Source organism: Oryza glaberrima, chromosome 7, assembly GCF_000147395.1.
Source record: "Oryza glaberrima chromosome 7, OglaRS2, whole genome shotgun sequence".
Classification (NCBI taxonomy): Eukaryota; Viridiplantae; Streptophyta; class Magnoliopsida; order Poales; family Poaceae; genus Oryza; species Oryza glaberrima.
Window position 1 is genome coordinate 14840129 of NC_068332.1, and position 22894 is coordinate 14863022.

A 22894-nucleotide genomic window follows, 5' to 3' on the forward strand; every position below is an offset into this window, starting at 1 on the left:
CATTTTTAAAAAAATAGCCAATATTTAATTAATCATGTGTTAAAAGGCTGCTCTGTTTTGCGTGCAGGAGGGATGGGCCATCTTGCACTTGCGAACACACCATCGTCCTCCAGCCGACGCCCTCCACCCCCGCTTCGTTCTCCACCGAGTTCGGCGACGTGGCCTCGTCCTCCACTGAGCCCGACCGCCGCTACCATGTTCTCCCTCGAGCTAGCCCCTGCCACCTCGTTCTCCACCGAGCCCGGTCCCCGCCACGTCGTTTCCACCGAGCCTCAAGTCAATGTGCCACGTGGGTGCCTTTAGCTTAAACCGTCATCCAAAACCATCTTGGGACTACATTTGCACTGGTTTTAATAAATGAGGGATGCATTATACCCAGTTTTGTGGTTGAGGGATGAGATCCAATCTCGAGACTTAGACGAGAGGGACCTCAAGTGGACTTATTCCTTGTGCAGATGATTACCTATCCTGGACTGCTGGGCTAGACATGGTAACTTCATATGGACCGGTTACTTGGGCCACCACTCATCACAGCGGATTGTTGTAATCCAGCAACTTTCACTAACGTGTAATCCAATTTATGCGCGCACGTTTTCTCCTAACCAGCGATCAATTACCAGTCGTCCGATGCACACATATATGTTGCTTCCGGAAATCTAACTTAATTAGTGCACAGTCCATCAAGCAAGCAAAATATATATTTCTACCACCTAAGCTTCAAAAAAAATTTTCTCTTAACCTACTTATCTAATCTATGATCCGATTACATCATTGTGTTAGTTACAGGTAATTTTTTATAACAAAATTTAGATAATTATATTTTAATCAAAGATTAGAGATTACTTTTATAATATATTTAAATTACTTTTTTTGACATATAAAAGTAAATTCAATAAAGTCTAAAAGTAATTTAGATATATAATAAAAATAACTTAAAACAAAATGAGAGTACATTCTTACGGTATTTAAAGTAAATCTATTGTGGGGGCTAAAAACATGTATCTAAAACTTAAATTTAATTAACAAATTTTATTACTTACCAATAAAGTAAACTATTCACAACATTATCAATGTCGAAAAAGTAATTTAATCAAATAAAAAAGTAATTTACATATATGATAAACTAGTTTCGTATATAACAAAATTAATTTAATATTTTGTTTCTTTTATTAGAATATAATCATGTTATATCTTTTTATAAAGACTTATTTATACTGAATATGATGATGTAATTGGATTGTTCATTTGATAAGTAATTCATAGACATTTTGCTTGAAATCCTAGGTGTTAAGAATCTTTTCCTTATTATATGAATGTATACTCTCACTTAGGAATGTAAGAACGAGATACATGTTAACTTTATTATATATCAATTGTTAGGATAGTAGTTGGTTAACACTAATTAGTGCACATACAACCTGTCACTTCACTAATGAATTAATTACCAATCTAAGTAAAACCAAAAAAGGAGAAGGAGAAATTGCAAAATACTCACTTGTAATTTGATATTCTATCCCATAAGTCATTTTGTTGCAAATACTCGCTAGTCCCTACTCTGTTTTGTTGTTAAAAAAAAACATCCTAGTGCGCGCGTGCTTAACTGAATAAGCTCGGTGTCACTGAGATAGAATAGGCTAAGCTAACCAAGTCAATCTTATCGAAGTACTTGTACTAGATTTATTCTTCATGTTTCGTTGAACTTTTTTTTTTGGGATATAGCGAAACTCAGTTCGACAGCATTTAAGCTCTCGTCAGCATTTATATGTGAGTAATCTCTAAAAAAGTGGCAAGACTATGTTGCAGAAGTATTAAATTTTGACAAAGACCATATTGACTGCTCATAACTTATGAAAACATGTTGATGGTTTTTGCACAAAATGAAATAGGTGGGTGGGCATTTGTAATAAAATTACTTATGGGTGAAATACCAAACTTTAAGTGACTTATGGGATGATTTTTTGCAATTTTTACAAACGAGAAAGAAAAAGAAAAGAAAAGAGCATGCAAATCATGCGGGCAATGAAAATTAACCTTCGGAGGGGCCACCACGAGCAATTTGCACGGCATATTTTGCCGACTGCGCAGGACAGAATTAGGACAGCCGTACAGGTGCAATTAAGCATCTTTATCGCTGTCCATTTTACCGTACCTCGTACAATTTTAATGCCAAATTATGTATACCTGCCCACGACCTAAAAGCTGATACAACTGATGCTTCTTGTTAACAAGAAAATCTAGCGATTGCATCAGTGAGCAAGAAAAACTATACTTGCTTCTTGTTCAAGATCTGTAGGCATTGGTGTATCCCTCTTTTATTTTTTTCCTTTAGTTTTGGGGAAAAAGGAAGCCGTCTAATTAAGCGGTTATACAAGAGTACATATTAAAAAGACCAAGAGAATAAAGGAGGAAAAGATAAAGAGGAATTAGAGGAGTTCGAAGAACCACTTGGACAGAAGCTGAAATTAATAAGGGGATATATATTTCATCCTTGACAAGTATAAAACTTCCTCCGTTTCATAATGTAAGTCATTCTAGTATTTCGTACATTCATATTGATATTAATGAATCTAGATAAATATATATGTAGATTTATTAATATCAATATAAATATGGAAAATGCTAGAATGACTTATATTGTAAAACGGAGGGAGTAGTAAATTCTCCCTGAAATTACACCTCCAAGGATCACCATGTGGCTGATGAATATACTAATATGAAATTAAGAGCCCTGCTTCCAAATAACGCCAGGAAGTTATTAAGAAGATTTTCCTAAACCGTTTCACTTTGGATCTTATTTTTTTAGGTCGCTTTTGATCTTCTTTTTTATTAAGTTTGGTATTCTTTCGCTAAATAAAGATATAAGAGGTGTTTTTTTATGCTATCACAAAATAGGCACACGCATGCACACGACTACACACTCACTCACACTCGCGCACCCGCAAATGCACCTACAACACACACTCAAAAACAGATTGGAAATAGTGTGATTTAATTACTCTGGTGGCATGTTGTGATACTATATACAAGATGTGAGCTGAACATCTGGTGAATTCTTTCACTGTAGGATTGCTTAAAGAGAATTCATATTGTTGGACAATCGCCATCATATAGTATGCTAGTTAACCATAGCTAAGGGAATGTCATGTGTACTTTTCCCACAGCACTATTAGCAGGCACCAATAGTGCAACTGTAATTACTCCGAATTAAAGGCCATGTGCTAAGTACAACGGTACAAGGTCCTCCGTAAGTTAAACGAGATCCGACATGCTAGAATCACTGAATTGAATCGTGTCTGTCGCTCGACAAAATTGCTATGCAACCATCAGCTGCTTTATGATCAATGTGTATCGTACAGTCCTCTAAGTATTTAGATTTTACAATAAAAATTTTACCTCGGGTATCCGAAGGTACCAAGTTTTACACTATACTCTTGGTATATCTGTATTTTCTAAAGGATGGCAAAATTACCTATTTGATTAACTGAAAATTGTATTGACAAAATCAAATCAAAGGAGTTATCAGGCTGTTACAATGCAAGACTAATCACTTAGGACTTGTTCGGATTATAAGATAGGAAAAACATACGATATGAAAAATATAGGAATAGGAAAGGAATCTAGATGTAAAATAGAGGAATGAAAAACAAAGAAATACAAAAATTGAGAGCATTTGGATCACAGGAAATTGATTGCCAAGGATTTACATACAGGAAGTGAAAAAAAGAGCTTGAGGTGGATGGATTTTTCCTGTGAAATCAATATCAAAGGAAACTTTCCTTTGGATTTCCTATGAAAACTAAACAAAGGAATACAAAAATTGAGATGGATTTCCTATGAAAACTAAACAAAGGAATACAAAAATTGAGAGCATTCGGATCACGGGAAATTGATTGTCAAAGATTTGCATGCAGAAAGTGAAAAAAAGAGCTTGAGGTGGATGGATTTTTCCTGTACTTTTCCTGTGAAATCAGTATCAAAGGAAACTTTCCTTTGGATTTCCTATGACCAGTTTTCATGATCCGAATGACAGGAAATGAAAAAATTCCTATGCACAGTATTCCTCCAAAAATCCTATGAAGATCCTCTAATCCGAATAAGCCCTTAATTTCGTTATTAATACATCATTGACATCGTTGAACACAGTTTATTTTGATGAACCCCCAAAAGGACCAACTATGATTGTCCATCTCTCTGATTGTTATATATGCAAATCCATTTGGCATCTACTGATATAAAAAAGAAAAAAAAACCTGATTTTGTAATACAACCATTTCTCGTTTCATCTCGGTTGAGGGATCAATAAAAGTTACTTTGACACAGCATTATCTTTACATGTGACAAAAATGATCATACAAACTATGACATGCAAATATTGTTTGACTCAACATGAGGCCAGGATGAAGAAATTCATTTCATCTTCTTATTTTTTAACAAGGAAGAAACTCATTCTACTTCTTAACAAGTAAGGGCCCCACATTATCACCCGTTGCTTTGTTGTGCTTCACATGGCTTCCATCACAAAGGGGAAATGTGCCTGATCTCCAGCACCTGTAACGTGACAACAAAATCAATCTATATCAGTAATTCAGTATAATACCAGTTGGAACTTGGAACTGAAATGCAAATGAAGTTCCTCAGACTCAAGAGAAATATAAGGTTTGTATTCTGAATCACTATCGCCATGCAGAATTTTCACAAATGCATAAAGCATGCATCCACAGAAAGCATTGCAAAGTGTTCTCTCTATCACTCTGTGTATGTGAAACCATAAACAGGGCAAAACTCATACATTCATAATAGTACGATTCAGTAAAACTATTGGTACGCGTGATTATGGTTGCTGGCAGTTACAAACTCCAAGGGAAACATCATGATCTGAGGTTCTTACCATCCTAAGATCGAAAGGATCATTCATATGAATGCAATAATACTTTAGAGATCTAAGGCCTTCTCGGCTGGCTGTGCTGTGGCTGCACCCCTAACATACCAGAGCATAGAAATGTCTTGTACTATACTGGCGGAAAGAAAAAACACCTCATACAGTCACAGATTCACAGTAGATGAAGTGACAAAAAAAGATGAGATCTACTTTACTTTACTTTGATTATTATAACTTCTATAAGATATAAACGTATATACATAGAAGATGGCCAATGTATTTCTTGCAGAGAAAAAGTGTCGGGACTTGTGAGTGAAAGTAAAACTAGAAATATCTCTAATATAACAAATCAGAGTATCATACATGAGTACATGACTATCTTCTGAATCTGTTTTTTTAGAAAAAGGTATTTTTTTACCCGGCCTCTACATCCAATCGGGATATATGCAGCCATTTTAAATTAGCAACTTAGCCCTCAAATAACCCAATCTAAAATTCGCTCCTACGGAGATTTAAACTCAGGACCTTAGATGCTACTCAAATTGCTACAACCACTAGGCTACATGCTCTTTCACTAATCTGTTTATTTTTAAGGGTCAATCTCAAAGTAAACTGAAACAAAAAAATTGCTTCTGTTTTATCCTAAAAATAAAGCTATCTATGTTCGAGTACTGGGATCGCACTCGGTTCAAGTCGCACTGAAAACAAACGCCTACAAACTCTGATTATCTTACGAGCCAGCAATTTGCTACGAGTACCCTCTATCTTTGAATTCTCGATTAATTTACCAAGCGCGCTGATTTAGTCATTTTAAAGAGGTAAAAAGCAGAGCTTAGAGATTAGATTATACAACTGGCTCATGTTGAATGGTTGGTGATTTTAACGAGAGCGAAATCACTCCGATCGACGAACTGAAATTCACCGAACCCTTCCCGATTGGTGCACCAAAGAGAGCGAGGAGGGTGGGGTGGGGAGGGCCGTACCGGCAGTACGGGGTGAGCGGCTTGGAGAGCTCGCCGGCGAGGACAGTGTCGACCACCTTCTCCTCCTCCTTCCGGATGGACGGGTTTATCCCGCCGACCCCCGCCTCCGCGCGCACCGCCACCACCAGGCCACGCCGGGCGAGGGCGCGGGCGCGGCCGGGCGCCGACGGCGCCGCGTTGGGCGGGGAGACGGAGAGGCGGCACGCGGCGGCGCAGAACGGGGTCGCCATGGTTGTTGGGTTTGGCTCGCGCAGGGGGGTTTCTTGGGGTTGGTGGATGGATGGAGTGATCGGTGGGGGGAGACGAGACGTGGATGGGTTTTGTGAGTAGGCGTGGCGTGGCGTGGCCGCGCGCGGAGGATTTGGGGTGTGTGGCGAGCACGGGCCGCGGGAGAGGCACAGAGCCAGATGGGATGGATTGGCGTCGGCTTCGTCTCCGATCACCACGTGTGTTGTGTACCTGCTGCTATCGTTTGCTTCCAGTGGTAAAAAAAAAAAAAAAAAAAAAAAAAAAGGCAATTGTGCATTTGACCCTCGTTTGAAAGCTAACTACCAATTTGACCATATCATTTGACCCTTTTTTCTCAAAATTGAAGTTTCGGTCTAACCCTATTCTGTTAAGAACATGTAACGGTGTTAACTGAAGCACAAAATGTCTCTTTATGCCCTTGCTTTTTTAACCCTATTGTACGTGGGACCCACTCGTCGGTTCTCTGTTCTCTCTTCTCTTCTCTTCTCTTCTCTTCTCTTCTCTTCTCCACAACACTCGCCCGAGCACCGCCGCCACTCCTCGTCGCCGCCTGCCACAGCCCGAGCACCGCCGCCACTCCTCGTCGCCGCCTGCCACAGCCCGAGCACCGCCGCCACTCCTCGTCGCCGCCTGCCACAGCCCGAGCACCGCCGCCACTCCTCGTCGCCGCCTGCCACAGCCCGAGCACCGCCGCCACTCCTTGTCGCCGCCTGCCACAGCCCGAGCACCGCCGCCACTCATCGTTGTCACCTGCCACAGCCCGAGCACCGTTACCGATGAGGAAGCCATCGTCGCCCCTTCCCCATCGGATCCAGTGGTCCTAGCTCGAGCTCTACCGCCGAGCCCGCCGCCGCAGTTCCTCCTCATCGTCGCTAAGCCGTCATCACCCCTTCCCGCTGGATCCAGCCGTCCTAGCTCGATCTCCACCGACGGGCCCATCGCCACCGCTCCTTGTCGTCGCTGAACCGCCGTCGCCCCTCCTTCACCGTATCCACCGGTCGCAGCCCGAGCTCCGCCCGGGCCTGCCACTACCGCTCCTCCTCGTCGTCACTAAGACGTCGTCGACCCTCCCTCCCCCGCCGCCTCACGAACCCGACCCTCAGCCCCACTCTCCCTCCCTCCAAGCCCTACCGCCGCCACCCTACCTCCACGAGCCAGCGCTGGCGCGGATCCCCTCGATCCGGGCCCCGCCACCGTCGCCGCTCCCTCCACGAGCCGCCACTGGCGCCGGATCCACTCCCTTCGCGCCCCCCGCCACAGCCCCTCCTTCCACATGCCGGTGCACCTTGTTCTCCTCCATGCGCCGCCGCCGCTGGTACGAGAGAGAGAGGGAGAGAGAAACGGGAGTACGGAACTATTCTGATAGGGTTAGACAGGGATAGGGTTTTCTCGAGGGTATTCTGGTCTTTACGAATAATAATTGTATTTCTTTATTATTTTTAATTCAAACCATAACGATGAAGTGGAAACAGGGTCAGACGGTAGGTTCGTTTTAGAAAAGCAGGGTCAAAAACGCAAAGTACAAAAAGAAAGGTCAGATTGGTAGTTAGGCATCGAAACGGAGTCAAATAAGCAATTGTCCCATACTAAAAATGTTTGTAGGTTAGTAAAGAAAAAAGAAAAAAAAAACTCGAATCTATAAAAAACATGGTTTCACAAGTGGTAGTATACTGCTTGGAAGTGGACGTAGCTCAACTGGTTAGGTTTCTTGTTGTGGAATCGGTTCATCCAGGTTTAAGCTCTAGATTTTATACGTATAATCGTATTTACGATTATTATTCTTTCAGTGGTAGATAGTGAGGCATCTGTTGTGACTTTGTTAGTCTCGAGATATGTCGGTCCAGTCTATGTGTTTATAGCAGTGACTGTGTGCATGTTATGAACGTCTACTTTGTACTCCCTCCGCCCCTAAAAAATCAATCTATTATCAAACGTGACACATTCTAGTACTAAGAATATGGACATATCTCTGTCCAAATTTGTTACAGAAACCAAGTTAAACTTGTATTTTGAGTTTTATCTATACTAAAGTAAAAACAGAGCCGTCATCCTCGTCTCATCCCTAACCATCACACTTTCCCCACACTACAAACATAAATAACTAGAAGGGTCAATTAGGCCTGGAGTAGGGTGAATTGGTGATTAATTCCGAAAATCAGAGATAAAGAAAAAACACAAAGTCAACTAGATATAGCTAGGCACTAGTAAAGTAGGAATGCACAAACAGAGTCTACAAGCGGTAGAAGAGAGAAAAGCTAGAGGAGTAAGAGATGGATTTCACCGAGATTGTTGCAAGACCATGTGTTCCCGAATTTCGAATCCTTGAGGGGATTCTACTATTCATTGAGGATCTCACAAAGAGTAGGGCCTTCTCCAACCTTTTCCTAGAGGTTGCACAAATGCATTCCTCTTCCACTACTCGTATCCCTTTTCCTTTCGGAGATGAGATCTGGCCTTTACAAACTTCTCTGACCAACCACAAGTAGATCGGTGGCTCAAAGGCGACACCTAGCCATCTAGGAGTCCTCAACCTCCAAGAGTAAAAGATGAAGCAAAGATCTCGTCGAGATGAATCAAGTGCTTAACAAATCTTCATGAAGTCAATACCAAGCACTCACACAATCTTTGATGATGCTCTCTCTCGTGGCCCGATCTTCTGGTGAGGGGGATAACTCTCGCTTTGATCGAGTGTGACGTTTGCGACGTGGCTACCAACCAGAACAAGTCCAGGACGTCGTGTAATCGCTACACCACAAATGATGTCGTACCAACCGTGACGCGCGGTTGATGATCCCTGCAATGCAAACGAGAGAACACTGCAAGAACAAGATAAGATGCAATTTAAATATTGTGAATAGGTGATTAAGCACAAAGAAATAGTTGCGATTGAAGTGATAGATCTAATCGACCCAGCAAATCAACACACTAACTATTGGGGACTCTGAATCAATAGTCGCTGACTAATCGAGCGAGGACTAGAGACAAGGTGAATGGCACTTGGCAAAATTCAACTAAACAAAACCCAATTGTTTTTGACGATGTACAAAGCTATTTATAGAGGAAAATAAAGCTAGGGTTAAGTGCTAATTCGTAGAGGTGGAGGGAGACACTTCCGAGATGGGCCTAGTCTATTACAAGGCCCAAGGCCCAAGTTCAGTTTCAACAACAGCACTGTCTTGTTTTAGCGATTCCCGTTGACTCGAGATGAATGTGGACATGAGACCAGATGCGTTTGAAAGGTAGCGAGACAAGCTTTCCACGAAGTCCAAGATCACCCAAATCGGAGTTTGCATGAAAGCGCTAGGTCCATTTGAAGTCAGTGCTGTCTTCGGAGGCCAAACTGGACTTGGACTTGGAATTATCATTGGAACGTGTGAAGTTATGAGTGTATCCGACGAAGTGATGTCCTCATCAATCTCAAATCAATCACTCTCTCTCTCTCACACACACACAAAACCAAAATGAGAAAACAAGGCTCAAAATGAATCTCAAAGCAAAGCAAGCCAAGGGAAAAAAGTTTTCAACGGGAGCAATAACCCTAGCTTGGAGGTGGAGGGGGCTATTTATAAACCGTACCCTCATATCTGCCTATTTTGAAGGGGGGAGTGATTCCCTTTTTAGAAATTCCGAACAATATAAAGTCGCAAAACCTAGGCAAATCAACATTGCGAAAGTTCAAAAAATATTTTCGGAAGATTTGAAAATCACCAGAAGCAAAACTGCACTTTCGAAAATTACGAAATGAATTTTCCATTTGAAAAATCACTGGAGAGCAAGTTGTTGGCCACGACACTTTCAGAAATTCCAAAACGAACTTCCAAAAATCACCAAAGAGCGAATTCGGAGCTTTTGAAAATCACTTTTGGAATTTTCGAAAATTACCAGAAGCGAAATTTCAAGAATGAGAAATACTTCAACAAAGGTTTTGAGCACCAAACTCATTCATAGACATCAAGGCAACATCCCTCTTAATAATACGACTTTGCTATTGATTGTATGAAAAAAAATTATATTTTACCATTTGAATCTTTGCCGTTTTTCATATCCTTGCAACACAAACAGTTATGGCCTTGAATATCGACTCCTAGAGGACTAAAATTGCTTCACATATACTTAAATAAAAAGTTAGTCATTACTAATCGCATTGTCATTAACCACCAAAATGATTAGGAACCTAGGTGCACTTTCAATAACCAATCTACCAAGAAAACTGGTGATCCTAGTAAAAATCGATCCACCGAAAAATTTGGATAGAAAAAATGAACACCCTTAAGATCATTTATTCATCTTTCCCCCGACCCCATTGTTACACACGAAAAATTGAACACCCTTAAGATCACTTGTTCGTCTTTCCTCCGACTCCGTTGTTACACACATGCATGGCACTAGGGATGAAAAACAGATGGAAAAACAGCTCTCTACCATTTTCGTTTCATTTTTTTAATCAGAATAGTTATCAAGAACCCCGGATAAAAGTTGGAATCAACTATTATCGAATACAGATACGAAGCGAATGCAATAAAGATTATTTGTTGGAACATAACTCTAACTGGCCTTCTCAAATCAACGATGAGATGTAGCTCTTTTTTTAAAAAAAATAATATATCAACATTTCTATTTTTTTTATCAATTCATGATACAACTAGTTGTACATTTCACTTTACATAAGAACTACAATAAGCAAGAATTATATTCATAAGTATGGCCTGGCTAATTAAAAAAAAGTCAATGCGTAAAAGAAAAACATATCTAAAGCACCGGATTAGAAAAAAATATTTCCATTCAACTAACCACCTCAATACTCACTACATTTCGAAAACTTTCCGAACCATTTTCATCCCTACATGGCACTAGTTTTTATACTACATATATCCCAAAATAATTATAATTCTAGGTTATTTAGCATATATTGAGGTTTGAAAGAAAAGAAAAGACTATGGTGCCACTCGTAAAATGGTGTATAGGTAAGAGTAGAAGGGTAATTGAGGGTAAAATCAAAATAAATTTGAAGGAGAAGTGGTTGTTGGGGGTATTTAGTAGTCTAGTGTGACAACTGTTTTAGAATAAATTTAAATTCTAGAAATATAATTATTATCAGAGTAAGGTAGTAATGGATTAGAAGCGTCTTGGGTCTGCTACTTTGTAACTCCAGAACTAGAGCATGCCATTCCACCCTTTTTTTATGAATATTCCTTCCATAGAAAAAACGAATCTAGGGCTAAATGCGACACGTTGTAGTATAACGTATGTCTAGATTCATAGTACTAGAATATGCCACATATAATACTAGATTGGTTTTTTAGAGACGGATGAAGTAGGTATATACACCCTTTATGCCAATTGGGTTTTATTTATCAAAAAATTAGCGAAATGATGTCCATATTATCTCCTGTCCTTAGTTGTTTAGTCCGCGACTATATTCAAAGCATCCAATAGTGTATACTGATTTGTAGGGTTAATTAGATGTAAATTTCAATATCCATTATTATCCTCATGTTTAATTAGCTATTTGCGGTATTGAGATTTTATCTGACCTATGGTTTATACGATATTGCTTATGGTGTAGCATTGTATAACGTGCTATACCTGTTCTGTCCACTTCGTCGACGCCGAATTCGATAGAGCAAAAGTTATCCCCTCATGAAAGATTAAGGCCACGTCTGTTTCAAATTATTATAATCTAAATCATTAAAAATAATATGAAATAAATAGGTAGATTATTATGATAGATTATTATAATATATAAGCTGGATTAGTATAATCTGGTAATATATTCTAAACGTGTGTTTTTTCAGATTATTGGGTGGCTAAGTACCCACTACCCTTAAAAATTTTATGCAAATTACCAACCACCGCTATGAACCCAACAGATGAAGCGTATCTACTTCCTCTCTCCCTTGGCCGTGCGTGCATCCGCTTCCCCTCTCTCTCTAGTCGTGCGTTAATCCTTCCCCAAGCCCCCACCCTGTGCGTGAATCCTTCCCCAAGCCCCACATTGCGCCCCGGCTTCTTCCCCAAGCCGTGTGCCACCGTTGTCGTCGCGTCGTCTCATCCTCCTCCCACTCCGCAATAGCCGCGGGCATCCAAAATAGCTGAGAGCATTAGGGCATCATCAATATATATGGCAAAAGTGGTCTATATAGATTGGACCCACATAAATGAACTTTAACTATGTCAATCCTCACAATGTATATGGATACAAAGTAATATTAGAAGAAGAGAGAAATATAGATAGATAATATTATTTATTTCATATGGGTAGTCCATATACATATGGGTACCTTTAGTTATTTTCTTTACATGGACTAGTTACACAATGTTATTAGGTAACTGAATGAAATAGTTTATTTCCTATGGACTACTTGTGTGCTACATTGTGGATGCCCTTATAAATATTAGACTTTCAAACCAAATAATCTATGCCTCTAACAATTTAGAGAAACGAATAACTCGTGACTTATTCTACTGTAGCTTATTACAATCTAGTTTATAGTAAGCTGACTTAATAATTTGGATTATAATAGTCTTAAGTTGGAACAAAGTGGGCCTAAGCCACAACAGTGAACGCGTCATCGCTAAAAAGGAGAACGAGAGGGCTTGAGCTGGACTAGCTTTTGCTGAATTTTACTATTGTTGTTTGATCTGTATTTGTAGGTGTTTCCAGCGCTGCCCGTCCATGTGTATACTTACAGCGTTGGCAGACGTGCGTGTCGAGAAAAAGAAAACCAAAAGCAGTAGTACTACATTACAGCGTTGGTGGCTTTGGTGCACCGCTCTCTCAGGCCGTTTGCGCCACTCTCCAAACCGCTCAGCAGAGGCACCGATCGAGCGAGCGGCCTCTACCTCTCTCCGCTCCCGAAGAAGTAGAACAGATCACCCCGAGTGCCCAAGTCGACACGTACAACTCCGCCTCGCGCTCGCCTAGCTGTTGATGCGAATCACAGGCGTCACGCACGCTAACGGAGAGCCTCTCTGCCCGTGCCCGTGCCGCTCAGCGTGGGCGCCCCACACCATCAACAGGAAGGCGCACCGGGCCTCCACCTGTGGATCGCCAGGCACGGGCGACGCCCCTGCGCGCAGGGCAACCGGCAACCAATTAACCAGACGCGCGGCCTGGGCGGACGTGGTGGTGGTACTGTGGTGGTGGACTGACTGGCAACGGGGCGCTGCAGCGTGCGCGTGGCTTGGCTGACGGCGCGGACCCCGTTGCGCAGCGAGACAGCCTGGCTGCCTGGCAGCTTGCCTCGGTCGCGTCGCAGCAGGTGGCGTTTCCCGCGCCCTAGAAATGCGTCGCCACACGTGTGTCACTGGCAGGTCGGCTCTGTTGACCGGACCTCTTCCTCCTTGAGGGCAAGTTGGGGTGGCTATCACATCTAATTTTATCCATGTGAGATACGAGGTAATATATACAATACATCACATCCACACTACCTTTAGCATACTAACCCAAATGATTTTTTTATTTGTTTGTCCAATCAACTCTTCCCTTCATCTCTTTTTTCTTAGGATTTGTGTAGAGTTTGCTCCTTACATGAGGGGTGGCTCATATTCTCTTTCCTCACTTATTTCTTCCGCCTCACCATCAAATCCTATGTGGCATATTTAGGGGCAACATATCTATCATTATAGTACTTACCCTGACTAGACGGACACGCACACGAATTCGTTAGGAGTTTATTCCTACTTTCTTGATGAATGATGATGGGAAAAGTTTAAATTAAACCCCTAAATTATTAGGTGAGTACGAGTTACCCCTAAATCCGAAAACCAAACAAGTTTCACCCTTTTCACCCTTAACTGTCAACACCGGATGCCCCCCACGGCCACCACATAGCTTTGCAAGCGGTTTTGGTCCTATATGGCAGTCCAATCAGCAATTCTTTTATTAAAAACGATGGGGGTTCACATGTCAAATCTCTCTTCTCTCTATCTCTTTCCTCTCTCACCCTCCCCCCTCATGCGTCAGATGCCGAGGATGAGTCGTGTGCCACGCACCGGCGAAAGCCGAGGACAAGCCGTGCGTCGGTGGAAGCCAAGGACAAGCCGTGCATCGACGGCTACAAGCGTCGTCGAGCGGCTATGGAGGAGGGCGTGCACCGGCAGAGGCCGAGGAGGAGCTGCCTCCGCCGCTCGCCGTCCCCACTTTGCGGCACCACCTCCGTCGCTCGCCGTCCGAACCGATTGACAGAAGGGGACGGAAAAGAGAGGGGGCGCCTCCGCCTCCGTTGCTCGCCATGAGATGGAGGTGCCACTGCTTGTCCCGAGCTCCGCCTTCCGCCCATCCCCTTCGCCGCCCCGAGCTCCGCCCACCGCCGTCCTCGACTCCCCCTCCGCCGTTGTTTCTCGGTGACAGAGAGATGGATGTGCCGCTGCTTGTCTCGAGCTCCGCCTGCCGCCCATCCCCTCTGCCGGCCACCGTCCTTGACAGAGAGATGGAGGTGAAGGAGGGAGAGGAGAAAGAGAGAGAGGATTTTGGAAGAAAGAGATAGAGAGGTGAGGGGAAAGAGGGAGGGTGAGAGACGGACAGGTGGGGCCCGCTGATTAAAAAAGAATTGATGACTGGACTGCTACGTAGTACCAAAACCACTCCGGATTGTGTTAAGGGAGTAATTCGTTCAGTATTAATAGTTGAGGGTGAAAGATATCTGGTTTTTGAGTTTAGAAAGGTAATTCATATTCACTTAATAGTTTGGGTGTAATTCAAATTTTTTTTCCAATGATGATTGATGAATGCGTTAAGAAACAAGCACAGAGTACAGATTGGACCAAATCCTACGATTATAGCGTCATCTTCTACCGAGCACAATTACTACTGCATAATCCTATATTTGTAATTGATCATCTGTAACGGCTCGGGTAGCATCCTTCATGACGAATGTCATAATTTGATGGTTCGAACCGACAACTACAAAAATCCCTGATTTGATCAGTATCTAACCTATTTTGTTTTTTTATGGCAAAATGATATCAAAGCCACGTACAATTCAGTATGTGAGCATATGGCGTATACCATATATGGGTTATGTGTGAAGCATGGCATGGCATATAGCGCCGGTATTGGAAATATGAACGTGCGCTAAGAGGAGGCATGTTCCTGAACATTTGCTTATATGCCTATATGCCTATGCGGGTAAGTTATATGCCTATGCGGGTAAGTTTGACCGGCAGAGACGTCAGGTTCTTTGATAGGATTATGTGACATCATGACCTAATTAGGGTGTGACCTATAAGTGATGTGTGCATTTGATTAGTACCACATTACTAGTTGAGTAAGAGTAAACCAACTTATATAATGTCTTATCCCTCCAATCATATTATTTTTTTGTTAACCTTCTTACACAAAGTGAAGACAAAAGTATAAGTATGTTGTTATGTGTCAGTGGATCTAAATGTTAGATGGGTTGGACTGTGTGGTACTGAATTGCGGGCTATTACAATCCATGTCTAACAACCCAAGAATCAGGGGGGCCTTGGGATTCATAATTTGGAAATACAAAATAAATGCCTTTTGAGTAAGTGGTTGTATAAGTTAATAAATGAGGAAGGGGTTTGGCAGGACTTATTGAAGAGGAAGTATCTTTATAATAAGTCTATAACCCAAGTTGATAAGAAACAAGGTGATTTCTATTTTTTATCGGGGCTCATCAAAGTTAAAAGTACTTTCTTAGATATGGGTTCTTGGATTGTGAATGATGGGGGACAAATAAGATTTTTGGAAGATAAATGGCTAGATAACTTGGCTTTCAAGGATAAATATCCATCTTTATATGCTATATTCCGAAGGAAATCATCCTCTATTGCCACTATCACGGGATCTGTTCCGCTTAATGTTTCTTTTAGAAGAGTTTTAGTTGGTCAGAATCTTGTATACTGGCATGAATTGTGTGCTTCTATTGTACATATTCAATTGAATCTTTCTTCTGATTGTTTTAGATGGAATTATCATTAGAATGGTAGGTTCTCAGTAAAGTCAATGTATCTAGCTTTAATTAATAATGGTTATGTTGAGAAGAATAAGTGTATTTGGAAGCTTAAGGTGCCGCTTAAGATTAAAATCTTTATGTGGTACTTGCTTAAGGGGTTGTTTTAATTAAGAATAATTTAGCGAAACGGAATTGGAATGGTAGCTTGAGGTGTTATTTTTGTTTGAAAAATGAGTCTATCCATCATCTCTTTATGGATTGTCATTATGCAAAGTTCATATGGAGAGCAGTTCAGTTTTCTTTTGGTTTTAACCTTCCAACTAGTATATCTCATATTTTTTTATAGGTGGCTTTTGCGGGTTGACAAGAAAAAGAGTAAACTGATACTTGTTGGAGCTTCTGCCATTTATTGGGCTCTATGGTTGAGTAGAAATGATATGGTTTTTGACAAATCACCATCTATTTCCTATATGCAGGTAATTTTCAGGGCAACACACTGGCTTTGGTTTTAGGCACAACTACAAAGGTGTGATGATGATGGGGAGATTCTAAAAGTTGTATATCGCAAGTTAGAGACGATAGTCATGTAACTTTTTGTCAATTATGGATGGAGGTTCACAAATAGACTTGAATAAATGTGTTCTCCTTATTTTGGCTTGGTTTCCTCTACTTTTTTTTTGGTGTGTTCTATTTTATCTGAACTACGCTTTTTTCTGGAGTGTTACTTTGTAATAATTGGTTGTAGCTCTTTTCAAGTAAAGGCCGGGATATTATATTACATTATCTAAAAAAAATGTCTAACAATTCATAATTTCTGAACCGTTATATGGTCTTAAACCATTATAGACGACTGACTGGCCAACTGTTATAGGCTTTTCACTGCAACCCAACTAACCTGGATATGCTACCACAACCAAAACCAAATATTTCGTTGCAGTCATCATACATTTTGATGTTAGTACGTCAGTCACAATGTTTATGGTAAACTACTTATCAAAACACACATATAATTGCACATTTAAATGTAACCGGGTGTCTAAATAGTATCGCATCGATATTGTAATCACACGTGGCTGAGTTTGAATCAGTTTTTCGATTTGACTACTATCTCATTATCCGTAAGCATGTTTTTCGAACCATGAAACGATACGCCTTTTACAAAAACTTTTTACATATAAAATTAGTTTAAAAATTAAATAATTTTTTAAGTTTGTAACTGTTATTACTCAATTAATATATGTTAATGACTCTTAAAGTTTCTTCTAGTTTTGCATGCCATCGAAAAGATCGGCCCAATCCCCTAATTGAACACAGCCAAGATCATGACCCTGCATTGCAAAATATTCATAGAGCATAGTATATGATAAGCCTAGCTCGGTTGATGATTACTTAACCCTATATGAATAACAGAGATGAGAGAAAAGGAAGTAGGCTTGTATGAGCGTCTAGGCACACAAAAGGCAAAGGCTTGCCCATGTACCGATCTATGGCAAGGTAAGGTGAAGGACAGAGAGTGAGAGAGATTCTGTGAAATGACATAAGATACTAGCAAGGGAAGAGAAATGTCGCCAATCTGAATATGCTAAAATGAACATCACCATAAACCAATAGTGAAGGAGAAAAAGGTGGTGATGATAAATGGGGTGCGAGAAACAATAGTAGAGAGAGTGTGTGACAATGATGGTCAAAATAGGGAAGAGGGATGATGTGGCAGCTGATGAGGGGAAATGGCATGGCAACTAATTGACGTGTGTAAAGAGGGGGATACGACATTAGCCGAAGAATCTCCTTTCTCCTTCGTTTCCTTTGTCTCTAGTTGTCGATGGGGAAAGAGGGTTGAAAAAGCAGCCGTGTTGGTCCCATGGTCGGGTTAATCCCGATGTTCCTCACCATCTTTGTTAATCCCAATTCTTGTACAGATCAAAGTAGTGGTTGTCATCCATGATCTTTGTCCTAGCGGTGCCTGGTTGTCACACTGGAGTAGCTAGAGGCCCTTTTGCACATATCAACCAGCTGGAGGTCTCCAGATCTACCAACGCAAGTCAACCTTTATAGACTTTTGGTCAATGATGTGGAGCCCCATTGCCTCTCCCCCTCTTCATGCCAGCTTAACCTCGGAGCAACCATCACCATTGTGGCTGCTCATGCCACTTTCCTCATGTCGCTTTCACGTCGTACCTCCCTCTCATCACGGCAACTTGATATCTAAGCAGCCATCGCTTTTGTGGCCGCTCCATGTTGTGATTGTCACGTAGCTTTTCCTGTTGCCCCTCCCCTTTTTCATGCTGGCTCGAGCTCATAGCAGACGGATCCGACAGGCCCAAACTCAGCACCAACAGTTCTTCGGAGAAGGAAGGTGAGGCAAGACAATGTGGCAGGATGGCTTGGGCCTTGGGGATGCCATATGCTTCAGCTGCTTTGCTGCATGGATGATGATGATGAAGGCAGAAACAATTGAGAGAAGAAAGAGGCGGACATGGCCACCCGATCCGCTGCCTCGGCGCCCATTCATCACCTCTGCGTGTATCTTCATTGTGGCAAGCGTGGGAGGGGGAGGAGAAAGGGATGGTGACGCTCAATGCTGGTCTCTGAGGATCAAGAAGACTAGGGCTATGGGAGAGGCAGAGGTAAAAGGAGTTGGGGGACATCAAATGAGATGAAAAGGTAGTAATACTATGTGGATATTATTTATAACGATTAAAAGTAAAAGATATGGAACCAGATATCTATAACAACTCATAACAAAGAACTGTTGCAAATAACCTTCTATATATAGTGACTCTTCGTTATGAGCTGTTATAGATGAATAGCTCCATATTTGTAACAGTTCCACACATTAAGAGCCATCACAGATGTGTGGTCATCACTAATGAGTATTAGCGCCTACCACTATCTTCAGCATTCAGTATATGCATCCGTTGCAGATTAGTTAAGTAATATGTAACAAGTTTTATTGATCCGTTACAAATAAAGGGATCTATAGTAGTGACTGGTTTAGACATCAACTATCCAACTATATGGATATTATCAGATGATAGTTTAAAAAATGGCGGGAAGATAATACTCACCATTTGATCGCTAACTTGAGCATAACAGTATGCTAAATGTTTATAATAAGAGAGTAACTTGGGACACAACGCCTACTACACAACTTTATCCCATGAGAGGTACTCCCTCCGTCCCACAATGTAAGAGATTTTGAGTTTTTGTTTGCAACGTTTGAGCACTCGTCTTATTCAAATTCTTTTTGCAAATATAAAAAATGAAAAGTTGTGCTTAAAGTACTGTAGATAATAAAGTAAGTCACAAATAAAATAAATAATAATTTCAAAACAAATCAAATAAGACGAGTGGTCAAACGAAGCAAGTAAAAACTCAAAATCCCTTCTATTATGGGACAGAGGAAGTATATTAAGGAGGTTGGTACACACTCGTAACTCATCGTGTTTGTTGATTATTAACCGCAAAAATAAATTAAATTTTAAAGCTTAATGGCAGAGTTGTTTTGGGTCTTTTTTCATCATATTCTATTTTTCCGTATTAGCTTTTAAATAATGCATAACCGTATACAAAAGTTTTAACATAAAATATTTTTGTTATTCATTCATGTTTTTACCGCTTATCAACCGTAGCTTAACTAACCAAACAGAAAATGAACACGTGTAGCCTCTTAAGGCTGTGTTCGTTCCTTCATGTTCCCAACTCACTCTCCCTCGTTTTCCGCACGCACACTTTCCAAATTGTTAAAGAATGTGTTTTTTAAAAATTTTGTACATGAAAGTTGCTTTTAAAAAAATCATACTAATCCATTTTTTTTAAAAAAAGTTAATACTTAATTAATTATGTGCTAATAAGTCACTCCGTTTTACGTGCACTGCACGTTAGTTCCCAACTAAGAAGAATGAATACGGCCTAAAATGGCATACCTATGTGCAGCCTTTACTCTTGGAATGGCATACCTAGCCAGTAGCCATCCGGCTATGCACCTGCCATCTTTACAAATACTACCTCCCTTCTAAAATACAAAGGATTTGGATTAATTCTCTTATATTTTGAGATGGAAGTCATATTTGTTTGTAATAAAATATTTAAAATATTGCATGACATGTAGTAAAAAAATATACACCAGGGCTAATGCAGGCCCTAATTAATTTTGTTGAGCTCAGTGTAGAATTTAGAAACAATTGTGTAACTAGAAAAAGAACAGGAACTAGTACAATCTCTGAAAGGTAGGGCGGGGCACCGGGCACCGGTTGTTGCTTTCTCTCCTTTTCTTTATCGGGTTCGGGGCTGGCCATGAATGTGTGTTGCTAAGGCTGACATGTGAGGCCAAAATTCGCAGAGACCCAACCAAAAACAGTTCGAGTTTGACTACGCTCACACCGAGTAGCTAGGAGGGGAAAGGGATGTCACTCTTGTGAAATCAAACCTAACTTTGCTTGTCCTAAAAAAAAGACCTAACTTTGGTAGCTTCTGATCACGGATGTTTTCAGTTTATGATAACAGAACATTCACTAAAAGTACTTCTTTTTAGATGGTTTGACTGATCCTAGCTATATAGAACTAGAACTGTAGTAGTTTCTTTTATTTTCTTTCTTTGAAAAATCTGAAGTCACTCTAAAATTCAACATGGATTGTAGTTTTGTTCTGCAACTGTCTTGTAGGTGTAGGCATCATCACTCTAAAAGTCCTATAAGGTTTTCTTTGATAATTTATGTACTATATAGATTACCAAAAAGATGCAAAGTAGAAATTGCTTATGTCAGCATACCATATTGACAAAAGGATGGTTTATGTATGTATCTTTCATGGTTTGATTTGATCTACAGATTCCCCACACACAAACATTAGATAGAATAGCGGTGCATCGGCCGAACCATTGACAATCTAGCCAGTGGCGAAGCTAGGATTTGAGGTTAGGGGGGTGTGGTGGAGGAAGCCATAAGACCGATTAACCAATATGGATAGTAAATGAGCCAAATAGTCACTACCGACAATAATCAATGTGTATATAAATATAGCTTCGTTGTAGCTAGATTACAAAACCATCATATGTTATGTTTTTTTAAAAAAAAGGTTCAAATGTTCAATATAACAAGGCATCATATGTTATACCTAAAAAACTTGAATTCAGTTCTTTAATAATATTATTGAAAGTTTAGAACTAGTCCGTGTTGCTAAATTCTTTCAATTAAACTACCAAATAGTCTCATAAATAAGCATTTTCTGTTTTATTTTGAAAAGATGAAAATCATAAGACTAAGTACTAAGAGTATGACTATAATCTAACGTGCTAATGGTCTAACAGTGGATGCTGCCTAATTGCCTAACCATGTAATATACTACTAGCAGCCACCGAGGGGGGGGTGTTCGGGATGGGGGGGTGCTGGCCCCCTCCGGCACCCCCAGTAGCTTCGCCACTGAATCTAGCCAAAAAGCATTATGAAAGGCTTGAACTTACAATAAAGCAGCATAATGAATCAAGCAGTAGTCTCCATTATTAACGTCATAGTAGGTGCGAGATGATATATGTAATACAAACCATCGCATGCATGACGTACACGATGCCAATATTAAGATTGTCTACTTGTCTGCCCTAAGGTGTAATATTTTCATGATATTTATCGACAATACTAATTCTTTTAAAAATTATAACATAATTAACATCTCCCTAGAATTCCACGTGAGCTACTGTATTACTTTGTTCTTTATCATTATGTTGTAGGTATGATTTTTCTTATTATCTTTATTTTTTTATATATGACCCCCTATAGGGTTCGTTTGAGAAATTACATATTACTCCCTCTGTCCTAAAAAGAATCAAATTCTGGCTATGAACCTCGATAAATGCTTGTCTAGGTTCATATAGCTAGGATTTGAGTTTTTTTAGGACGGAGGGAGTATATGATACTTCCTTCGTTTTATATTATAAGTTGTTTTAATTTTTCTTTAAGTCAAACTTTTTTAAGTTTGACTAAGTCTATAGAAAAATATAGCAACAATTACAATACCAAATTAGTTTCAGTAAATCTAATATTGGCTATACTTTTAATAGTATAATAGTATATTTGTAGTGTCGAAATATTGCTATGTTTATTTATAAACTTAGTCAAAACTTATAGAAGTTTTACTTAAGAAAAAGTCAAAATGAACTATAATATGAAATGAAGGGGTATAATTTAACACCCCCACCCCTCCCCCAATAAAGTAATCCAGTTCTAGCTTACATCAACATACCATATTGAACAAATGATTTATATATGTTTTTTAATCACCAGTTCTCAGTATGCAAACATTAGATATAATAGCAACGCATCGTTCTGATAATCAGACAAATATTCGAAAAGCATTCTAAAAAGCTTGAGACTATTATAAAGCAACATAATCAGTTAAGCGGTAGTCTCCCATATTGATGTTATGGTAGGTGGCAGACGTTGCATGTTTTGATATGTAACGCAACCACTTGCATGAGTGTACGCGTGGTGCAATGCTACGCTTTGTCTTCTCTAAGGTGTCAAATAGAGCTAGTTTTGCAAAAAAAAATTATCTACATACGTAAATCTTGAAAGAACTAAGAAAATGTAACAATTAAAATTGATGATGTTTGTTAGTTTTATTAGCACTATCTGATCTGAAGCAAAAATATTGAGTACTAAATAGAAATGGGAATCCTTCACCATATATAATACAATTTTAGCTAAGTAATACTCTTATATCACTTGTGAGTGAAATATAAAAAATTAAACAGACTTACTATAAAAAAATCTTACATAATTATACAACACAATATCAAAACAATTTTCTAAATCACATGAAAAGAATATTAAAATTTACACTGGTCCTTAAGCAAAACACATGAT

General features: G+C 40.1%; 1 protein-coding gene across 1 annotated transcript; it reads right to left on the minus strand.

Moving 5' to 3' along the window:
- Positions 1–4215: 4215 nt before the first annotated feature.
- On the minus strand, positions 4216–6177 carry LOC127778850 (CDGSH iron-sulfur domain-containing protein NEET). The gene is made up of 2 exons (XM_052305490.1): positions 5863–6177; positions 4216–4548 (listed from the first exon to the last, which is right to left on the minus strand). Exons 1-2 carry the CDS (start codon positions 6090–6092, stop codon positions 4449–4451), a joined length of 330 nt encoding a protein of 109 aa, XP_052161450.1. The 5' UTR covers positions 6093–6177; the 3' UTR covers positions 4216–4448.
- Positions 6178–22894: the final 16717 nt, after the last annotated feature.